This window comes from Bombina bombina, chromosome 10 (assembly GCF_027579735.1).
Source record: "Bombina bombina isolate aBomBom1 chromosome 10, aBomBom1.pri, whole genome shotgun sequence".
NCBI classification, from domain to species: Eukaryota; Metazoa; Chordata; class Amphibia; order Anura; family Bombinatoridae; genus Bombina; species Bombina bombina.
In genome coordinates, this window is record NC_069508.1 from 93,909,138 (window position 1) to 93,934,123 (window position 24,986).

General features: G+C 35.8%; 1 protein-coding gene across 1 annotated transcript in view; it reads left to right on the top strand.

Moving 5' to 3' along the window:
- LPAR3 (lysophosphatidic acid receptor 3) overlaps positions 1-24,986 on the top strand; it is a 193,458-nt gene that overhangs the window by 77,974 nt on the left and 90,498 nt on the right. The window contains 1 exon segment of the mRNA XM_053693241.1: positions 1,782-2,538. Within this exon segment, the coding sequence (XP_053549216.1) occupies positions 1,803-2,538 (736 nt within the window). The 5' untranslated portion in view covers positions 1,782-1,802.

The following is a 24,986-nucleotide window of genomic DNA, read 5'->3' on the forward strand; positions in this document are numbered from 1 at the left end:
TGTGTAATGCGGCAATGCTATGGCGTAAAGGGAAGTCTGCCTTAAAAAGCAGGCTAGAAGTAAAAAAGTGAGTCATTGTGAACCGCATTTGCATATCTCACCTAGAATCCTTTGCTACATTGGAAACAGTGTAATCAGAGAGTTTCTGGGGTAAAAGCAAGTCTTCTGACTTGTCTAGATTTGTAAATGGTTTACACAATGAGTTATTTTCTCTACATTATATATATATATATATATATATATATATGTGTGTCTCTCCTTTCTCTCCTCCCTCTCTTTCTCTCTCTCTCTCTCTCCTCTCTCTCTCTCTCTCTCTCTCTCTCTATATATATATATATATATATATATATATATATATATATACATATATATATACATACATATTTTCACCATATGTAGAAATAAAAGTCTTGTGAGAGACAGAGCATTAAATCATTGCAGTAGATTTATTCGAATAAACAAACAGGTGAACACCACTCCACACACACCTCACAGCCACATCCGCTGGATGTGGCTGTGAGGTGTGTGTGGAGTGGTGTTCACCTGTTTGTTTATTCGAATAAATCTACTGCAATGATTTAATGCTCTGTCTCTCACAAGACTTTTATTTCTACATATGGTGAAAATTGGTTAAATATTGCAGCATTTGGAGGTTGCTGCCAAAGGAAATACAAGTCACAGGCTTTCCACAGGTAACGCTGTCCGGTGAAACGGTTTACTACAGTAACTCCGCCATCTTGCATGAGTGAGGCCGGATAACAGTGAGTAACCAAGCTCGTCCATTATTTATTTACTTCTTGAGAAGGTTTTCTTCAAATATTATCACTACTTCTGTATATAAAGAGCGATACAAGATATTATACCTGTAAAAAGAAGTGTGAATATACACCTATAACGAGAAATGTGACATACCTGGTGTTTTGCTTTACCTGATGCATTTGCTAAAATACCTGAGAAAAACCAAAGTGGAGTATCCTGTGCAGTGGTTTATAGTCCTGACAATATACCGGCTATATCGACACTGTTAGAAAGTGACAGTGTAATATTCTAATATTGATTATAAAATAGCTAAAGGCATTGTACCATATTTTTCTGTGGTTTGCAACACACTGTGCATGAGTTTGTATGTTTATATACATACATATGTGTGTCTATATGTATTAAAATCCGTACAGTATTTATTTATTGTATATTTTGCCCACACCTTTTCTGGAATTTGCCTAACCCTGCCTCATATCGGTCCTCAACTTGCCTTGCCAAGATATATATATACACAGTATATATATATATATATATATATATATATATATATATATATATATATATATATATATATATATATACTGTATATAAACCTCCAAATGAACCTAGCACGCTCACAGCAGATGCAGCATCCGGGGTGCACTTCAAACACTGCACATAGAGATCCCAAAAGAACGGAAAGCACTCTTCGGTTTTTAACAAAGTAAAAACTTTGTTAAAAACAGGAGAGTGCTTTCCGTTCTTTTGGGATCTCTCTATATATATATATGTGTGTGTGTGTATATGTATTAAAATCCGTACAGTATTTGTTTATTGTATATTTTGCCCACACCTTTCCAGGAATTTGCCTAACCCTGCCTCATATCAGTCCTCAACTGGTCTTGCCAATTTTTACTAACAAAATGGCAGGTCTTCTCTTCTCCAGTAAAATGTCTTATGAGACATCCAAGATGTTAAATGTTCAAATCTGTTAAATACATTGGAATTAACATTGTCTTTTTTCTCTGCTTATCCTCTAGAATGCTAGGGCTCACGTCAGGATGAATGTCTGTCATTATGATAAGAAAATGGACTTTTTCTACAACTGGAGCAAGTCTCCGACAGAAGATGATTGGACAGGATCAAGACTTATCATTACTTTGTGCTTTGGAACGTTTGTTTGCTTCTTCATTTTTCTCTCCAACTTAATGGTTATAGCTGCAGTGGTCATAAACAAAAGATTTCACTATCCTTTTTACTATTTACTTGCCAATTTAGCAGCCGCTGACCTTTTTGCTGGAATTGCCTATGCGTTCCTAATGTTCCATACAGGACCAGTATCGAGAACTTTGAGTGTTCACAGATATTTCCTACGTCAGGGTTTACTGGACACCAGCATGTCCGCATCCCTGGCTAACTTGCTGGTTATAGCAGTTGAAAGACATATGTCCATCATGCGAATGAGACTTCATAGCAACCTTACCAAACGAAGGGTTACGTGTTTGATTCTTCTGATTTGGGTAGTGGCTATATTTATGGGTGCTGTGCCAACGCTTGGCTGGAACTGCATCTGCAACATCACCACCTGCTCATCCTTGGCGCCCGTATATAGTAGGAGTTATTTAACTTTCTGGACAGTGTCAAATCTGGTTGTGTTTTTTATAATGGTGATAGTTTACTTGAGAATTTACATGTATGTCAAGAGGAAAACCAATGTTTTGTCTCCACATACCACTGGATCTATAAGTCGAAGACGAACGCCAATAAAACTGATGAAGACTGTTCTGGTTGTGCTAGGTAAGAATTAAACTATAATAAAATTGTATATAGATATATATGTAGGGGTATCAGTTACACTGTGGTCTACAGTGGTAAAACAGTAGTTTGAGAAAATATTTATACTGTTCAGTTATTAAAGGAATATGAAACCCAATATAATTATTTAGTGATTCAGATACAGCATAAAAAATTAAACAACTTTCCCATTTACTTCTATTATCAAATGTGTTCCGTCTCATGGAATCCTTTGTTGAAGGAGCAGCACTGCACTACATGAAGCTAGCTGAACACATCAGCTGAACCAATGAGAAGAAGAATATATTTGCATCCACCAATCAGCAGCAAGCACCCAGTAATGTACTGCTGGTTCTGAGCCTACCAAGGTTTTCTTTTGAACAAGGGATACAAAGAGAACAAAGCAATTTAATTAATAAAAGTAAATTGGAAAGTTGTTTGAAATTTTACACTATTTGAATCATAAAAGAAAAAATTTGGGTTTCATATCCCTTTAAAATAATATTCAACAAAAAATGTAATGCCCCATAAACATTTAATTATCTGTATTAAAAAGTAAAATTTTGCAGAATATTTTAACTACAGTATTTATTTTAATCACTTTTGCTGTAATTTAACTCTGACAATTGTGTTTTTTTCCACTCCCTTGAGAGGCTGGAGTGTACCCTGCAGACTTCAGAACCAGGCTGTTCATATACCAGCATATACAGCGATTGCTATATTAGTGCAGTAGATAATTGATATAATTGACTCTAGTTGGTCAGCGGAAAGAAGATAAACTATGTGCAAGAGGCTTATTTGATATGTCCCTGGACTGCAAAACAATGCAAATTTTGCTAACAAATGATAGTTTCAAATACATTAAAAACTTGTCTTTCCTATAAAGATCTTCTGTAATGCTTAACCCCTTAATGACCACAGCACTTTTCCATTTTCTGTCCGTTTGGGACCAAGGCTATTTTGACATTTTTGCAGTGTTTGTGTTTAGCTGTAATTTTCCTCTTACTCATTTACTGTACCCACACATATTATATACTGTTTTTCTCGCCATTAAATGGACGTTCAAAAGATACCATTATTTTCATTATATCTTATAATTTACTATAAATAAAATTATAAAATGAGGAAAAAATGGAAAAAAACACACTTTTTCTAACTTTGACCCCAAAAATCTGTTACACATCTACAACCACCAAAAAACACCCATGCTAAATAGTTTCTACATTTTGTCCTGAGTTTAGAAATACTCAATGTTTACATGTTCCTTGCTTTTTTTGCAAGTTATAGGGCCATAAATACAAGTAGCACTTTGCTATTTCCAAACCACTTTTTTTCAAAATTGGCACTAGTTACATTGGAACACTGATATCTTTCAGGAATCCCTGAATATCCATTGACATGTATATATATTTTTTTAAGAAGACATCCCAAAGTACTGATCTTGGCCCATTTTGGTATATTTCATGCCATCATTTCACCGCCAAATGCGATCAAATAAAAAAAAAATTGTTCGCTTTTTCACAAATTTTTTCACAAACTTTAGGTTTCTCACTGAAATTATTTACAAACAACTTATGCAATTATGGCATACATGGTTGTAAATGCTTCTCTGGGATCCCCTTTGTTCATAAATAGCAGACATATATGGCTTTGGCTTTGCTTTTTGGTAATTAGAAGGCTGCTAAATTTCCAGATATCAAACAATTCTGGGAAATCCAGAATTTCAAGATGGTTCCCAGTCAAAAGTCTTTCAGACATGGAGAGAACTAGGGTTATCTAGGATTGTTCAGCTAGTGGAGTTGGAGAACTCCACAATTAAGACATTAAGTACATTGAGGCAGGAATTTAAATTAGAGAATAAAGACTTCTATGCATATATACAAGCCAGACATTATGCGTATACGCTTATTAAGGAGTTTGAGGGGAGATCTTGAGATATGGATTAGAATGTTTAAGAATGGACTCTATTCAATCTCTACGGGTTATTAAATAATAATGTCTAGATTAAATGACTCTAATTTTAGAGAGATATCTCTGCAATGGACTAAGTTAACTGCGGATGTAGAGATAAGTATACCTCACATTAAAAGATCCATTGAATTGGTGAATCAAGGCACACTATCCTCAACCTGGATTGAATCCCATGTGAAATTATTATATAGAACTAATTATACCCCAGAAAAGGGGCTTAAATGGGGTAACTCAGCATTTCAGGTGTGCCCAAAGTGCTCCTATCTGGGGGCCAATTTGACCCACATGATATGGGCATGCCCTAAAATTTACCAGATGTGGCAGAAATTTGCTTATTGGGCTTCTAATTCTTTGAAGCTTCCCATTGGGAACCTTAATTTAAGAAAGATAGTCTGTCTTTGGGACGAGACACAAAATTTTCAGCATAGGAAGCTAATTAACGTAATTATCTTGGCAGTGAGAAATTTGTTATTCAGGAAATGGAAGGTAGCAGATATCCCTAAATTAGCAGAAGTTAAAAACTACTTGAAAAAACAATATATACTTGAACAATATAATGTTGATATGAATAATGATAGGGATATTTGTGCGTTCTTCAAAAAATGGGCAATGTTTATTAAAGGATTTCCTGTGATGGAGAGAGAATACCTTATCTTTCCCTTTAGAGATACGGAGATAGTATTATTGGGGATCTGGTAGGTAGAGACAAGTGTATTAGGAGAGAGATAGATTCACTTAGCCCTCTCTCCTCTCCCTTATTTTTTTTATTTTTTTCCCCTCTCCCTCCCTCTCCCTCCCCCTCTCTCCCCCTCTCTCCGACTTACGAAAGAGTAAAGTACGAGTACTACATTTGGCATTTTGAGTAGATATTTTCTGATATATAAAAAAAGGGGTTTTGTTCAATATGATGTAATAATATTGTGTAAGATGCCTAAGTTTATGATTTTGTTATCTACAAGTGATATAGTGTAAAGAAATGGTTTGGGTAACGGCTTGTAGAGATGCATTGTAATATGTGTTATTGAAGCATCAAGTTATGTTATTTGTCCAAAATCTATAATAAAAAGAGAAATAAAAAAGAAGGCTGCTAAATGCCACTGCGCACCACACGTGTATTATGCCCAGCAGTGAAGGGGTTAATTAGGGAGCATGTAGGGAGCTTCTAGAGTTAATTTTAGCTTTAGTGTAGTAGACAACCCCAAGTATTGATCTAGGCCCATTTTAGTATATTTCATGCCACCATTTCACCGCCAAATGCAATCAAATTAAAAAAAACGTGACATTTTTCACAATTTTAGGTTTCTCACTGAAATTATTTACAAACAGCTTGTGCAATTATGGCACAAATGGTTGTAAATGCTTCTCTTGGATCCCCTTTGTTCAGAAATAGCAGACATATATGACTTTGGCATTGCTTTTTGGTAATTAGAAGGCCGCTAAAAGCTGCTGCGCATCACTTGTGTATTATGGCTAGCAGTGAAGGGGTTAATTAGGTAGTTTGTAGGGAGCTTGCAGAGTTAATTTTAGCTTTAGTGTAGAGATCAGCCTCCCTCCTGACACATCCCACCCCCTGATAGCTCCCTTCCTTCCCCCACCCCACAATTGTCCCCGCCATCTTAAGTACTGGCAGAAAGTCTGCCAGTACTAAAATAAAAGGTAATTTAACCCTCCCACTCTGCCTTATTGGGGGCCATCTCTGGTACTGACAGCTGTACCCAGTTTGCAAAAAAGGGGGAATAATGCAAAAAAGGGGGAATAATGAGACTAGAAGCAATAAGGTTTGTTTGGTTAGCGAGCTGCTCCTGTGAAGTCCACTGGGTCAGAGAGGCCCTTTGCAAGATTCATCACAGAAAAATACTCTTTTTAAAACCCTTGCTCTGTAAGGGGCACTTGCTGCATTTCTTGCTGAAAGTAAGAGATTAAAGGGACAGGAAACCCTAACATTTTCTTTCATGATTTGAATAGAACATATGATTTTAAACAACTTTCAAATATCATGTTTGCTTCATTCTCTTGTAATCCTTTGCTGAAGGAACATCATTGCACTACTGGCAGCTAGCTGATCTAGGTAGCCAATCACAAGAGACAAATGTATGTAGGCACCAATTAGCAGCAGCTCCCACTAGTGTAAGATATGTGCTTATTCTTTTTGAGCAAGGGATACCAAGACGAAGCACATTTGAAAATAGAAGTGAATTTAAAAGTGTCTTAAAATTGCATGTTTTATCTGAATCATGCAAGTTTTAATTGTGACTTTCCTATCCCTTTAATGCTGTACAATATAACAGGTTATGAATTAGTTTTACTGATATTACACATTGTAGTTTACATTTACAAGCATTATTGTTTTTTTCGCTTTTTAGTTTGCATTCCCTAATACATTGTGTTATGTCCCATACTGCTACTTAGATTCCCTTTTTTTTAAAGGACATAAAACCCATATTTTTTAATTTTATGATTTAGATAAATCATAAAATTATAAACCGCTTTCCAATTTAAATATTGTATCTAATTTGATTCATTCTCTTCGTATCATTTGTTGAAAAACATACCTAAGTAGGCTCAGAAGTTGGCAGCTAGGTGCTAATTGGTGGCTACAAATAAATGCCTCTTGGCATTGGCTTACCGATATGCTCTGCTAGCTCTTGATAGTGCATCGCTGCTCCTTCAATAATGGATACCAAGAGAAGGAGGCAAAAGTGATAAAAGGAGTAAATTGTAAAGTTGTTTGCAAATGTATGCTCTGAATCATGAAAGAAAAATGTGGTGTTTCCTGCCCTTTAAGCCTTTTACCTTCAATACATATTTCCTAAATGTTATCTATGCTTCCTTGTTTTATACTATACTAGTCGATAATCCTGCCCAGAGGGCAGTCTAATTATTTTTTAAACTACAGATGTAGAAACAACGTATTTTGTAACTCTTCTTTTATATAAAAATTTAAGCTACAGGTGTAGCAATACTATAATTTTAATGGACTACTATCTTAAATATATCAAAAATATTTTCTATATAATAAACTACAGATATAGCCACACTCTAATTGGACAAACTACTGCCCTAAATAAATAGAAAACATCTTCTCTTTAAATTATATCTACTTTAACCCCTTAATGACAGAGGACGTACCAGGTACGTCATAGGAAAAGCTCCCCTTAATGACAATTGACGTACCTGGTACGTCCTCTGTTGTTTGAAGTGCTGGAAGCGATCATGATCGCTTCCAGCTGCTTACAAGGGATTGTAGTGATGCCTCAACATTGAGCCATCACTGCAATCCCATAATTTACCCACCGATGCAGAGAGGGCCACTCTGTGGCCCTCTCTGCATCGGCTATTGCGGCTAACACATTCGTTGGTGGGTGGGAGCAACTTATATGTCTGCTATTTCTGAACAAAGGGGATCCTAGAGAAACATTTGCAACCATTTGTGCCATAATTGCACAAGCTGTTTGTAAATAATTTCAGTGAGAAACCTAAAATTGTGAAAAATGTAACAGTTTTTTTTTATTTGATCGCATTTGGCGGTGAAATGGTGGCATGAAATATACCAAAATGGGCCTAGATCAATACTTTGGGTTGTCTTCTAAAAAAAAATATATACATGTCAAGGGATATTCAGGGATTCCTGACAGATATCAGTGTTCCAATGCAACTAGCGCTAATTTTGATAAAAAGTGGTTTGGAAATAGCAAAGTGCTACTTGTACTTATTACCCTATAACTTGCAAAAAAAAGCAAAAAACATTTAAACATTGGGTATTTCTAAACTCGGGACAAAATTTAGAAACTATTTAGAATGGGTGTTTTTTGGTGGTTATAGATGTGTAACAGATTTTGGGGGTCAAAGTTAGAAAAAGTGTGTTTTTTTCAATTTTTTCCTCATATTTTAATTTTTTTTATAGTAAATTATAAGATATGATGAAAATAATGGTATCTTTAGAAAGTCCTTTTAATGGCGAGAAAAACGGTATATAATATGTGTGGGTAGAGTAAATGAGTAAGAGGAAAATTACAGCTAAACACAAACACTGCAGAAATGTAAAAATAGCCATTGTCATTAAGGGTAAGAAAATTGAAAAATGGTCCGGTCATTAAGGGGTTAAGTATATTTCTTTATATACAACATTTTTTAGTAAAACAGGCATCACTTCCAGTTATTAATTTTCCTTGTTCTTGTCCGTCTATGACCTTAACTTTTACATCTGCAGAGTTTTTTACCCTTGAAAAAGCTACATATAACTGCCCATGGCTAAAAACTGGCTCTGGCAAAAAGATTCCAACTCTTTCTAGTTTGTCCCTGAGCTTTGATAATGGTCATAGCGAATGCTAATTTAACTGGGAATTGTATTCTTCTTAACACAAAATTAAGTTCAGTATTGCTTGGGGCTAAATCTATTCGGGGAATGAAAACATTTTGCCCTTCAGCTGTACCTGTTAATACTTGTGCAATAATTACATTTCCACGCAATGCTTTTACAATTAATCTGGTGCCATTACAAAGTCCTCTTTTGGTGTTAAGATTACGCAAAAGCATAATAATACTACCTTTTTTTTTTTTAGATTGAGTTTATGAACTGGCATTCCAGAAGGTGCCAATTAATTTAAAAACTCAACTGGATAGTTATCATTATCTTACTGTGATTCATCATCAATGGAATCTGTGCTTAAATAAAGGGCCATGAAACCCACATTTCTTTCATGTAATTAGCAAGAGTCCATGAGCTAGTGACGTATGGGATATACATTCCTACCAGGAGGGGCAAAGTTTCCCAAACCTCAAAATGCCTATAAATACAACCCTCACCACACCCACAAATCAGTTTTTACAAACTTTGCCTCCTATGGAGGTGGTGAAGTAAGTTTGTGCTAGATTCTACGTTGATATGCGCTCCGCAACAGGTTGGAGCCCGGTTTTCCTCTCAGCGTGCAGTGAATGTCAGAGGGATGTGAGGAGAGTATTGCCTATTTGAATGCAATGATCTCCTTCTACGGGGTCTATTTCATAGGTTCTCTGTTATCGGTCGTAGAGATTCATCTCTTACCTCCCTTTTCAGATCGACGATATACTCTTATATATATACCATTACCTCTGCTGATTTTCGTTTCAGTACTGGTTTGGCTTTCTACTACATGTAGATGAGTGTCCTGGGGTAAGTAAGTCTTATTTTCTGTGACACTCTAAGCTATGGTTGGGCACTTTTTTATAAAGTTCTAAATATATGTATTCAAACATTTATTTGCCTTGACTCAGGTTGTTCAACATTCCTTATTTTCAGACAGTCAGTTTCATATTTGGGATAATGCATTTGAATCAATCATTTTTTTCTTACCTTAAAAAATTTGACTTTTTTCCTGTGGGCTGTTAGGCTCGCGGGGGCTGAAAATGCTTCATTTTATTGCGTCATTCTTGGCTCGGACTTTTTTGGCGCAAAAAATATTTTCTGTTTCCGGCGTCATACGTGTCGCCGGAAGTTGCGTCATTTTTTTGACCTTCTTTTGCGCCAAAAATGTCGGCGTTCCGGATGTGGCGTCATTTTTGGCGCCAAAAGCATTTAGGCGCCAAATAATGTGGGCGTCTTATTTGGCGCTAAAAAAATATGGGCGTCACTTTTGTCTCCACATTATTTAAGTCTCATTTTTCATTGCTTCTGGTTGCTAGAAGCTTGTTTCTTGGCTTTTTTCCCATTCCTGAAACTGTCATTTAAGGAATTTGTTCAATTTTGCTTTATATGTTGTTTTTTTCTCTTACATATTGCAAGATGTCTCACGTTGCATCTGAGTCAGAAGATACTTCAGGAAAATCGCTGTCTGCTGCTGGAACTACCAAAGCTAAGTGTATCTGCTGTAAACTTTTGGTAGCTGTTCCTCCAGCTGTTGTTTGTATTAATTGTCATGACAAACTTGTTAATGCAGATAATATTTCCTTTAGTAATGTTACATTACCTGTTGCTGTTCCATCAACATCTAATTTTCAGAGTGTTCCTGATAACATAAGAGATTTTGTTTCTGAATCCATCAAGAAGGCTATGTCTGTTATTCCTCCTTCTAGTAAACATAAAAAATCTTTTAAAACTTCTCTTTATACAGATAAATTTTTAAATGAACATCATCATTCTGATTCTAATGACTCTTCTGGTTCAGAGGATTCTGTCTCAGAGGTTGATGCTGATAAATCTTCATATTTATTTAAAATGGAATTTATTCGTTCTTTACTTAAAGAAGTACTAATTGCTTTAGAAATTGAGGATTCTGGTCCTCTTGATACTAGATCTAAACGTTTAGATAAGGTCTTTAAATCTCCTGTGGTTATTCCAGAAGTTTTTCCTGTTCCTGGTGCTATTTCTGAAGTAATTTCCAGAGAGTGGAATAATTTGGGTAATTCATTTACTCCTTCTAAACGTTTTAAGCAATTATATCCTGTGCCATCTGACAGATTAGAATTTTGGGACAAAATTCCTAAAGTTGATGGGGCTATTTCTACCCTTGCTAAACGTACTACTATTCCTACGGCAGATGGTACTTCGTTTAAGGATCCTTTAGATAGGAAAATTGAATCCTTTCTAAGAAAAGCTTATCTGTGTTCAGGTAATCTTCTTAGACCTGCTATATCATTGGCTGATGTTGCTGCAGCTTCAACTTTTTGGTTGGAAACTTTAGCGCAACAAGTAACAGATCATGATTCTCATAATATTATTATTCTTCTTCAACATGCTAATAATTTTATCTGTGATGCCATTTTTGATATTATCAGAGTTGATGTCAGGTTTATGTCTCTAGCTATTTTAGCTAGAAGAGCTTTATGGCTTAACACTTGGAATGCTGATATGTCTTCTAAATCAACTCTACTTTCCCTTTCTTTCCAGGGTAACAAATTATTTGGTTCTCAGTTGGATTCTATTATCTCAACTGTTACTGGTGGGAAAGGAACTTTTTTACCACAGGATAAAAAATCTAAGGGTTAAAACAGGGCTAATAATCGTTTTCGTTCCTTTCGTTTCAACAAAGAACAAAAGCCTGATCCTTCTTCCTCAGGAGCAGTTTCAGTTTGGAAACCATCTCCAGTCTGGAATAAATCCAAGCCTTCTAGAAAAGCAAAGCCAGCTTCTAAGTCCACATGAAGGTGCGGCCCTCATTCCAGCTCAGCTGGTAGGGGGCAGGTTACGTTTTTTCAAAGAAATTTGGATCAATTCTGTTCACAATCTTTGGATTCAGAACATTGTTTCAGAAGGGTACAGAATTGGTTTCAAGATAAGACCTCCTGCAAAGAGATTTTTTCTTTCCCGTGTCCCAGTAAATCCAGTGAAAGCTCAAGCATTTCTGAAATGTGTTTCAGATCTAGAGTTGGCTGGAGTAATTATGCCAGTTCCAGTTCTGGAACAGGGGCTGGGGTTTTATTCGAATCTCTTCATTGTACCAAAGAAGGAGAACTCCTTCAGACCAGTTCTGGATCTAAAAATATTGAATCGTTATGTAAGGATACCAACATTCAAAATGGTAACTGTAAGGACTATCTTGCCTTTTGTTCAGCAAGGGCATTATATGTCCACAATAGATTTACAGGATGCATATCTGCATATTCCGATTCATCCAGATCACTATCAGTTCCTGAGATTCTCTTTCCTGGACAAGCATTACCAGTTTCTGGCTCTGCCGTTTGGCCTAGCTACAGCTCCAAGAATTTTTACAAAGGTTCTCGGTGCCCTTCTGTCTGTAATCAGAGAACAGGGTATTGTGGTATTTCCTTATTTGGACGATATCTTGGTACTTGCTCAGTCTTTACATTTAGCAGAATCTCATACGAATCGACTTGTGTTGTTTCTTCAAGATCATGGTTGGAGGATCAATTCACTAAAAAGTTCATTGATTCCTCAGACAAGGGTAACCTTTCTGGGTTTCCAGATAGATTCAGTGTCCATGACTCTCTTTGACAGACAAGAGACGTCTAAAATTGATTTCAGCTTGTCGAAACCTTCAGTCACAATCATTCCCTTCGGTAGCCTTATGCATGGAAATTCTAGGTCTTATGACTGCTGCATCGGACGCGATCCCTTTTGCTCGTTTTCACATGCGACCTCTTCAGCTCTGTATGCTGAATCAATGGTGCAGGGATTACACAAAGATATCTCAATTAATATCTTTAAAACCGATTGTACGACACTCTCTGACGTGGTGGACAGATCACCATCGTTTAATTCAGGGGGCTTCTTTTGTTCTTCCGACCTGGACTGTAATTTCAACAGATGCTAGTCTTACAGGTTGGGGAGCTGTATGGGGATCTCTGACGGCACAAGGAGTTTGGGAATCTCAGGAGGTGAGATTACAGATCAATATCTTGGAACTCCGTGCAATTTTCAGAGCGCTTCAGTCTTGGCCTCTTCTGAAGAGAGAATCGTTCATTTGTTTTCAGACAGACAATGTCACAACTGTGGCATACATCAATCATCAAGGAGGGACTGATGAAGATATATATAAAACAGCGCTTGGACTTAAAATACTTTTGCCTCTCTCTATGAACCCCCTTCCTGGTCACGAAATTAAAATGAATTGTAGTTGAGAGTGGCGCTACTAAAAGCTAAAAAGTATTAAAAACTAGGATATGAAATAAATATGTTACCTACTGATTTTATGTATATATTTTACCCAAATTAATAAAAAATCAAATTTCCTTAAAAAAATACGTATACCTCTGATAGATTATGAATTTAGAAAAAACACAAATGTTCTATTCGTATAAATTTCAAATACATTTTAGTATAATCAAAAGTTTTTATTAAATTACAATCATATGCTAAGAATAAACTAAAATTTATCAGATAAAATACACAGCTGTATATCTATATATATAAAATATTTCACTAATGACTCACAAAGTAAAAACAGATATTAATGTGATAAAATATGGATGAGAGAGCCCAGATAATTTTGAGTCTTTCCTAGTAAAGTAACGATGTCCACAAATATTACTTAGAGATGTGGTCTGTATATTGAAACAAAAGGATTTGTTGAATTTGTTGAAAAGATCCTTTTAATACTATAATTGTTTCAAACAGTTCATATAGTGTCCAAGTTCAATTGATAAAGTATCAAAGCACAGATGATTAGGGTGGCAGAATTCCCGAATAAATGTTAAAAATCCAGTGTTTAGCAGGGCAACAGTCTTGCTTGTGTGTTATTTACAGTAGACTTAAATGACACTTTATGAGGTATATAACTTTAAGAGGTGTATCTTAGCCGCTATATAAGTGGTCTTACCTCCTCCTTCACGAGTTAACCCCGCTTCATGGGTGGTCTTACTTCTTTATGAATGGATTTGAAGTCTCTAGGCTTACCGGTCTTTTTAGTTTGGGTAAGCGTAGCGATGCAGCGATTCGGTTTTCTTCAGCTTGCGCAAGCTCTCCTATAAACCGATAGCGTCTTCACCTGCTCTTAGTACACTGGTGTACGCAGGTGTAGATCTGTGTGAGGTCCGTTAATCTTCCTGCACTTAGTACTCTTTGTACGCAGGTTCCAGACAGGTGATTGGTTTCTTTAGCTCCGACCAGTATGATAATACACCTTTTTGTAATGGGTTCCACAGTCTGGGTTGGCAAAGGGATTCCTTGTAATACAACTTTTTATCACAGTTTTCTACGCGTTTCACCCGCGTCTTGAAAAAGCCCGGAACGCGGGTGAAACGCGTAGAAACCTCACACAGATCTACACCTGCGTACACCAGTGTACTAAGAGCAGGTGAAGACGCTATCGGTTTATAGGAGAGCTTGCGCAAGCTGAAGAAAACCGAATCGCTGCATCGCTACGCTTACCCAAACTAAAAAGACCGGTAAGCCTAGAGACTTCAAATCCATTCATAAAGAAGTAAGACCACCCATGAAGCGGGGTTAACTCGTGAAGGAGGAGGTAAGACCACTTATATAGCGGCTAAGATACACCTCTTAAAGTTATATACCTCATAAAGTGTCATTTAAGTCTACTGTAAATAACACACAAGCAAGACTGTTGCCCTGCTAAACACTGGATTTTTAACATTTATTCGGGAATTCTGCCACCCTAATCATCTGTGCTTTGATACTTTATCAATTGAACTTGGACACTATATGAACTGTTTGAAACAATTATAGTATTAAAAGGATCTTTTCAACAAATTCAACAAATCCTTTTGTTTCAATATACAGACCACATCTCTAAGTAATATTTGTGGACATCGTTACTTTACTAGGAAAGACTCAAAATTATCTGGGCTCTCTCATCCATATTTTATCACATTAATATCTGTTTTTACTTTGTGAGTCATTAGTGAAATATTTTATATATATAGATATACAGCTGTGTATTTCATCTGATAAATTTTAGTTTATTCTTAGCATATGATTGTAATTTAATAAAAACTTTTGATTATACTAAAATGTATTTGAAATTTATACGAATAGAACATTTGTGTTTTTTCTAAATTCATAATCTATCAGAGGTATACGTATTTTTTTAAGGAAATTTGATTTTTTATTAATTTGGGTAAAATATATACATAAAATCAGTAGGTAACATATTTATTTCATATCCTAGTTTTTAATACTTTTTAGCTTTTAGTAGCGCCACTCTCAACTACAATTCATTTTAATCAAGGAGGGACTCACAGTCCTCTGGCTATGAAAGAAGTATCTAGAATTCTGGTTTGGGCGGAATCCAGCTCCTGTCTAATCTCTGCGGTTCATATCCCAGGTATAGACAATTGGGAAGTGGATTATCTCAGTCGCCAAACGTTGCATCCGGGCGAATGGTCTCTTCACCCAGAGGTATTTCTTCAGATTGTTCAAATGTGGGAACTTCCAGAAATAGATCTGATGGCGTCTCATCTAAACAAGAAACTTCCCAGGTATCTGTCCAGATCCCGGGATCCTCAGGCGGAGGCAGTGGATGCATTATCACTTCCTTGGAAGTATCATCCTGCCTATATCTTTCCGCCTCTAGTTCTTCTTCCAAGAGTAATCTCCAAGATTCTGAAGGAATGCTCGTTTGTTCTGCTGGTAGCTCCGGCATGGCCTCACAGGTTTTGGTATGCAGATCTTGTCCGGATGGCCTCTTGCCAACCGTGGACTCTTCCGTTAAGACCAGACCTTCTGTCACAAGGTCCTTTTTTCCATCAGGATCTCAAATCCTTAAATTTAAAGGTATGGAGATTGAACGCTTGATTCTTGGTCAAAGAGGTTTCTCTGACTCTGTGATTAATACTATGTTACAGGCTCGTAAATCTGTATCTAGAGAGATATATTATAGAGTCTGGAAGACTTATATTTCTTGGTGTCTTTCTCATCATTTTTCTTGGCATTCTTTTAGAATACCGAGAATTTTACAGTTTCTTCAGGATGGTTTAGATAAGGGTTTGTCCGCAAGTTCCTTGAAAGGACAAATCTCTGCTCTTTCTGTTCTTTTTCACAGAAAGATTGCTAATCTTCCTGATATTCATTGTTTTGTACAAGCTTTGGTTCGTATAAAACCTGTCATTAAGTCAATTTCTCCTCCTTGGAGTTTGAATTTGGTTCTGGGGGCTCTTCAAGCTCCTCCTTTTGAACCCATGCATTCATTGGACATTAAATTACTTTCTTGGAAAGTTTTGTTCCTTTTGGCGATCTCTTCTGCCAGAAGAATCTCTGAATTATCTGCTCTTTCTTGTGAGTCTCCTTTTCTGATTTTTCATCAGGATAAGGCGGTGTTACGAACTTCTTTTCAATTTTTACCTAAGGTTGTGAATTCCAACAACATTAGTAGAGAAATTGTGGTTCCTTCATTATTTCCTAATCCTAAGAATTCTAAAGAGAAATCGTTGCATTCTTTGGATGTTGTTAGAGCTTTGAAATATTATGTTGAAGCTACTAAATCTTTCCGAAAGACTTCTAGTCTATTTGTTATCTTTTCCGGTTCTAGAAAAGGCCAGAAAGCTTCTGCCATTTCTTTGGCATCTTGGTTGAAATCTTTAATTCATCATGCCTATGTCGAGTCGGGTAAAACTCCGCCTCAAAGGATTACAGCTCATTCTACTAGGTCAGTTTCTACTTCCTGGGCGTTTAGGAATGAAGCTTCGGTTGATCAGATTTGCAAAGCAGCAACTTGGTCCTCTTTGCATACTTTTACTAAATTCTTCCATTTTGATGTGTTTTCTTCTTCTGAAGCAATTTTTGGTAGAAAAGTACTTCAGGCAGCGGTTTCAGTTTGAATCTTCTGCTTATGTTTTCATTAAACTTTATTTTGGGTGTGGATTATTTTCAGCAGGAATTGGCTGTCTTTATTTTATCCCTCCCTCTCTAGTGACTCTTGCGTGGAAAGATCCACATCTTGGGTAGTCATTATCCCATACGTCACTAGCTCATGGACTCTTGCTAATTACATGAAAGAAAACATAATTTATGTAAGAACTTACCTGATAAATTCATTTCTTTCATATTAGCAAGAGTCCATGAGGCCCACCCTTTTTGTGGTGGTTATGATTTTTTTGTATAAAGCACAATTATTCCAATTCCTTATTTTATATGCTTTCGCACTTTTTTCTTATCACCCCACTTCTTGGCTATTCGTTAAACTGATTTGTGGGTGTGGTGAGGGGTGTATTTATAGGCATTTTGAGGTTTGGGAAACTTTGCCCCTCCTGGTAGGAATGTATATCCCATACGTCACTAGCTCATGGACTCTTGCTAATATGAAAGAAATGAATTTATCAGGTAAGTTCTTACATAAATTATGTTTTTTTATTTCATGATTTAGAAAGAGAATGCAATTTTAAACATCTTTCTAATTTACTTATATTATCTAATTTGTTTTATTCTCTTGATATTCATTGCTGAAAAGCATATCTAGATATGCTCAGTAGCTGCTGATTGGTTGCTGCACATAGAAGCCTTGTGTGATTGGCTCACCATGTGCATTGCTTTTTCTTCAACTAAGGATATCTAAAAAATGAAGCAAAATAAACAATAGAAGTAAATTGTAATGTTGTTTAAATTTGTATTCTCTATTTGAATCATGAAAGAGAGATTTTGGGTTTAGTGGCCTTTTAAGTAAGTAGAGGTTACACCTTCTAACAAACTCAGTACTTCCTCATTGATTTTATCAACATCACAATTTTTTGGACATAAAATGGCCATTTTTGAAAACTTAAAAACATCAGAATCTTTTAACTCTTCACCAAAAATCTCCTTTACAATGAAATCTTTGCATATCGTTTGGGATGGAATTTCAAAGATGTCTTCATGCAAACCATGCTCATTTGTCAGTAGTCCATCTCCAAGCTTTAAAAGCCAAGAGCTAAACTCTGGATCAACAGATCTGACATTATTAGTCAGCTTCAAAACTTTGAACTTGTGCCAGAGTGGATTATATTTTATACTGGCTTCAACTGCTCTACTTCTGTGTGCAACAACAGGAAGAGTTTGTCTAAAATCCCCTCCGAGCAGAATATTTTTGCCTCCAAAAGGTTGTTTGTTGTTCATCAACTCTTGAAGCAGTTTCTCAACACATCTAAGTGCATTACTGGAAGACATGGTTGACTCATCCCAAATAATTATCTTTGCACTACAGATCAATTGCGCATCATTAGAGGTTTGCCTCATGGGAGATGTTGAAGTATCCACCAGAGGAACTGGCAACTTAAACTGTGAATGGTAAGTTCGTCCACCTTCCAGCAAATTTGCCGCAATACCTGTTGAAGCAACTGGTAATGCTACCTCACTATTCCCTCTAATTGTCAATAGAGTTTTGTACAGGTAAGTTTTTCCACTACCACCTAGAGCATCAAGGAAATAATACCTTTGTGGTAAACTGTCATTTTCCGATGCAGCAATTATTTCTTCAAAACTTTCTCTTTGAAGGTCATTAAAAGATGCCTTCATTTGAACTCCAGTATACCTTTCAAAAGAAGCATCATAGAGATCTCTGGGATTTTCAGGTAAATTGGAGGATTTGGTAAACCAAAATCTTGACATTTTTTTCTGTGAACAATTAATATATCCTGAATATCTCTTAGGGCATAATTTAAACAATTTTGACACTCTGATGTGCATTTAGTGGAGATGGTAAAGCACAAATATGAGCAAAAAGCTCTCTAAGCAGTCGAGGCATCATTTCACTTGCAGCTTCATGAAGAGTTAAAGCCCAAGATTGATCATCTTCAAAAAGACGTTTTTTAGCTGCTTCTTTAAAGGTGTGAAATTGAACACCATCAACTGTACGAATATCTTCAAAAGAAGTTGCTCCTTTAACATGAAGTAAAATCAAGAGTAAACAAAATCTCTCAACATCTGAAATTAAACTTACAGCGTACATATGACCAATAGTGTTATTTGCTCGATCTTGTACTCTTTTTTTTTTTCCATGTTGTTGTCTTTTGATGGAAAACAAAATGCTGAGGTATATCAGTGTAAAGAAATGCATGAGCTGACACATCTTCTTTGTTTAATTTAAACCAAGCAGTCAAAGTTGTGTCTCTATATTGTGTTCTTTCTACTGCAGTTTCAATATTGTCTTCAGTAAAATATACTGACTGTTCTCCAGGAAGGTGAACTTGTAATCGCACAATTGTATGTGATTGATGGTGCATATGAAAGCCAAAAAGCCGCCACGCTGCTTCTGGAGCACTAACATATCTTGAATCCATAAATGAACTTATCTCATCATGAAGAAGTGTTTCATGTTCTTTAATTTCAATATTTGCACAGTCATGCCCTTTATAAATATATTTAAATACAGGCAGTCCCCAGGTTACGAACAAGATAGGTTCTGTAGGTTTGTTCTTAAGTTGAATTTGTATGTAAGTTGGAACAGGCACTTTTTTTAGGTGAAACTCTAGCCAAACATTTTTTGTTTTTGTTTTGGATAGCATAGGGAAACGTTTGTTTTGCTATCTGTGCCCCTGTTCAGAAATTTTCACATCACTTTCTGTACTTGTGACAATTGGATTTTGAGTATTTTGGGTTATCCTGGAAAGAAGGATGGCGATAAAGCTCTATTTTCTCAGTTTGTAAGTACGAGTTGTACTTAAGTCGGATGTCTGTAACCCGGGGACTGCCTGTATGTACTTTACACTTTTTATAGAAGCACAGCTTTCAATATTAATATGACAGTTGTATTTTAATGTCAAGTATGGGTTGTATGCTACAACCCAAGAGTTATCTATTTTTTTACCATTTATTTCTATTGATAGACTTTTTTTGCTTCTCTTGTAACGTGGATAACCATCTACATTGATTAAAGTTTCTTCTTGGAAAGATTTTGGAAATTGCTAAGAGCAAACCCCATCAACCATACATGGAGATCCTAGATTCAATTACATGAACTTTGGCAGCTGGATTACCCAAAAACATGTTTCTTTGTGATATCATCAAGAAGTTCTTGAAGTTTTAAATGAAAAACTCATGCCACTAAATCAGATCGAAATTCAACTGTTTGACCTTCTTTCAGATTTAAAACAATTTCTGACCATTTTGGGTTACATGTCATAGTTATAATAAAATCATGCTTCCCATACTTTCTTACAATAGCCATGGCATCTTGGTAATTCTGTACCATGTTTCTGGGACTACCCTGGAATGTAGATCGAAGTATAACTGCTTTGCCGGGAAGTAAGCCCTGCTCTGCAGCTACATTTTGAAGATGGTCCATGAGACCTGTATACTTTTCAACCCTTAATTTGGACTGATTTTGTCTTACATAGTTTAAAAGATTAGCTTCTGTTTTAACATATGCATCTACAAAGTACTGCTGAGTCAATTTCCCAGCACTCAGAAATGGGTTAAACTCGTGACGGATGGAAAGTATATAACCATAAAATTGCATTTGTGTGACCTTTTCTCTTTGCTTTGCTAAGGATTGAGTTCTTATATTTCTAACTGTAGTAGGGTTATAATTAAGTTTCATTTTAGGTGACCAACTTTGATCCCCAAAAGGGAAAAGAAGTGAATACAACATTGGTTCCAAATTTGGATCTAAAATACTTATTGTTTCTGGGTTTTTTTTCATTGTTTGTACTTCAACAATGAATAATAAGATCTCGCCCAAGAGGAGCTTCACCATCTGCATTTTGGAAAATAATAGCTACCTCATTACACCGAGGAGCATTATATCTACGTTGACCGTTTTTGCGATCTTGTACTATTGCCATGGTCACAGTAGCAGGTGTAACACCATTTCGCGATGCATCTTCTAAACATTTTTGTTCTACTTCATATAACATTTTACATGCTTCTGCAAAAGGATTGTTTAACCCCTTGAGTGCTAACGATGGCTCAGAGCCGTCGCTAGCACTCAACTACCTTTTTGGTGATCTGGGGGCTCCCACCCGCTCCTACCCCGGCGATCAGGCCTGCATAGTGACAGGTAACGCCAGGGCTTACCGTTACCTGCGGTGATGTCATGCGTAATGACGTGATGACTTCACCGCACAACTTTATTAAAAATTCACAATATAAAGTATAGGGAAAGGGGGCATGCTGCTTAGAAACCTGTATCTCAGGGATCTGAGCAGCTACAGACTCCCAAGACCCACCATTGGAAAGGTAATCGCCTAACCTTTCCAATGGTCTTGGGGATTTGAGGGGGGGGGGAGTCAAAACATTTTTTTGTTAAAAATAGTAAAAATCAGAAAAATATTAAATCCAGCTTAGCACTCAAAGGGTTAAAGCCATAAAAGAACTCAACTCAGACATTAATTCAGGGTTGCAATTTATATTTTCATCAATCTTAAGGCGCTGTTGTGCAGCCTCATCTGGATCAAGAATATACAGTTGTGCAAACTTTCTATTATCCTCATTAGAAGAATGTAGTGATCCAGTTCTGTGATATATTTGTCCATTAATTCTAAAACAGTAAGGGCCATAACCGGGAGGAGGAGCAATATTCGCCCCCATTGAAGCAAATGCTAATTAATTATTAAAAGATCTAATATTTTTGTAATTTTTTTTGAATGTTTATGACTTCCTGTTATTAAACTTTCTATTAAAGGAGCAACTTTAATAGCTTCAATATTTACTTTTCCTTTGCTGCAGCATTGACTAAATAATTTGTCTAATGGCTGCTCTTTTGCAAAATGTACTGCATCACAGATGCTGCATACAACATTTAGCTCTCCACAGTTATGATGATCTAATGAATCATCATATCTCACAAGTGCTGCAATATGTTGAGTATGTTTTGTCAAATTTGTACGATGACTTTTTACATAACTTGCACTGTTTCCTTTTATGTTCCCTTTCTATATTGCTTATGCTAAGCTGTTTTTGTGTTTCTAATTGTTCATTTTCTGAACGTGCTTTTCTATGAGCATAAGCATTTTTTTTGTTTTTCTTTATGTCTCTGATTTGCTGTCATATTTGCTCTCTCTTTTCTTTTCTGAACTGTTTTTGATTCCCTTAAATGGGCCCTTTCTTCATCAGTTTTTTAAATTTTTATTTATCCTATCTCTCTCATTTCGTCTCTTTTTAGCAGCAAATTGTTCTTCTAAAGATAACTTTCTTTTAGGGGCATATTTCTTTAAATGTTTTTTAATTTTTTGATATATTTATTCTGAAGCTACAATTTACACCGTTTCAGAATAACAATCTTTTTTTCCAGTCATGTGACTGCTATTGAAAAGCATTGAGAAGCAGTGCATTTTATTAAAATAGCCAGTAGGTGGAGCTGTCCGCTTGTGTTGCAGCAAAGCCAAGCAAGCTGAAATTAATCAGTTTAACCAGACCTGAGCTATCGAGCAGATTCCAAAGGAACAATATCTTCCTGTCTATAAATCAGTCCAGATTGGAATGCATAGAAAGAACTGTTTGCAGAAAAATGTGAAGTGAAGTGAAGTCTGTGTTGTGTGATTATTTTATTAGGTTTATAATGCTGTTTAGCAAATATTTTTGTTCATTTAACTTAGTTTAATTATATATTCTGTGTTGTGTGATTATTTTATTAGGTTTATAATGCTGTTTAGCATTTAAAGTCTTCATTTCAAAGCTTTAAAACTAATGTATTGGGTGTTACTTATGACAATTTTGAGAGGGGCCTGGAACCTATCTCCCTCACTTCCCATTGACTTACATTATAAACTGGGTTTCAATTTACAGCGGTTTCGATTTACAACCATTCCTTCTGGAACCTAACCCCGGCGTACACTAAGGGCTACCTGTATGTATGTATATATATATATATATATATATATCCTATATAATAAAAGACAAGAGTTTGTCTGAAGCCGTCATGCGCAGTTCAGACAAACTCTTGCAGCTGATCGCACGCGCACCCACCCGACAGCAGCGCGAGGACCGGGCAGCAGAGCTGATCGCACGCGCAGGGGTGAAACAGAGAGAGAGAGAGAGAGAGAGAGAGAGAATATTAAATATAACACAACACGGCCCGTGTGAACGGGCTTTAGGACTAGTATATATATATCCAACAGGTATACTGACAACCTTATCTGGATGGACTGTTGTCCTAAATATATGCCAAATATATTATAGATAATAAGACTACAGATGTAGCAACAATATTTATTTTTGTTATAATGTTACAGATAAAGCAAAACTTTATTTAGCAACGCTGCTTTTATCTATATATATATATAAATTAATCTACAGGTGAATTATACATATATTTATATGTATAACCTACAGGTGTAACGACACCCTTATTTGAATGGACTGCTGTCCTAAATATATTGAAAATATGTAACTTCTAATACAGCTACAGGATATATAATTAAGCTAACAAAGTAGCAAAAATATTATAGTGCAAACTGCTTAAGCTATATACAAATATTTCTACAGATGTAGTAACAGCCTTTTTTTTATATTTAACTGTCCTAAATATATAATAAATAAACCCGTTTAGCCAATACCTATTTGCCAAACTTATTGAAAATGTATATATATATATATTTTTTTAAAAATACTGTTTTTATTGAGGAAATGAGAAGGATAGTAAGTACATCTTGAAGTAGTACATTCATGGTGGTTTTGTTACATAGAGTCAACTTTGGTTGAAAATGTATATTTATATAACCAACAGGTATAGTGACGAACCTTATCTGGATGGACTGTTGTCCTAAATATATTCCAAATTTAGTATAGATAATAAGGCTACTGATGTAGCAATAATATTTATTTTTTTTAGAATGATATTGTTATAGCAATACTTTTATTAACTATGCTGCTATCATATATATATATATATATATATATATATATATTCATCTACAGGTGAATTATATATATATATATATATATAGATGCTCAAAAAATTAAGTATTGCAGTATGCAGTGATACCTTTTTTATTGGACTAACATAATATTTAAAAGACAAGCTTTCGAGAGTTTTCCTCTCTTCCTCAGGTCTGAAGCAATACTGATCATTCTGATATAGATACACATCACATACAACAAATGGAAGGGGGGTGAGAGGGGGGGGGTCATAAAAGCAGAGAATGTGTCTGAAGGAGAAAATAGCTGAGTATAGCCAGAAAGAATAAATAAACAGAGGAGAGTAAATAGGTCAGATGAGAGGAAAAACAAAAAGGAAAAAGAAACCAATATAGGACAATAAGATGAGAGATTATAGAAACTTATGGTAGTGTGTGAGAAAGCCAGAGTCTACATTAAGTCCTTCATTTCTGGTATTGAAATGTGTGATCATTTTCATCTCAAACGTCTTTCGTTCATGAGAGTCTTTGAAATTCCCTTTAAGAATTTAATGCAAATTATTTTGGTTTAACCATGAAAATAGCTTTATCAATGCAGCAACCAGAAATCTATCTCCTACTGATGAGTTCCAAAAAGAACGAAACAGGCTTGTCTAGTGAGTTATTTCTGGTTTGCTGTCCTAATCCTGTTAAAAAGGATCGCTGTGTCAAAACAGTATTTTTGAAGCAAAAAAAAACTGAGAATTCGCATATCTAATTTGCATATCTTACCCACAATTCTCTTGTGCATTGGAAACATTGTATATTAAGAATTTCTGGGGAAAAGCAAGCGGGGATACTTGCCTAGATGTACTAATTTCCTGTGCAAATATTGACATTGATTTAATTTTGAGACATGGAGGATTTTAATTTCAGTTTTTTATCTCCCCCCATAATTTTAATGAATTTTGGTTTAACCATGAAAATAGCTTTATCAATGCAGCAACCAGAAATCTATCTCCTACTGATGAGTTACAAAAAGAACGAAACAGGCTTGTCTAGTGAGTGATTTCTGGTTTGCTGTCATAATCCTGTTAAAAAGGATCGCTGTGTCAAAACAGTATTTTTGAAGCAAAAAAACTGAGAATTTGCATATCTTACCCACAATTCTCTTGTGCATTGGAAACATTGTATATTAAGAATTTCTGGGGAAAAGCAAGCGGGGATACTTGCCTAGATGTACTAATTTCCTATGCAAATATTTACATTGATTTAATTTTGAGACATGGAGGATTTTAATTTCAGTTTTTTATCTCCCCCCATAATTTTAATGAATTTTGGTT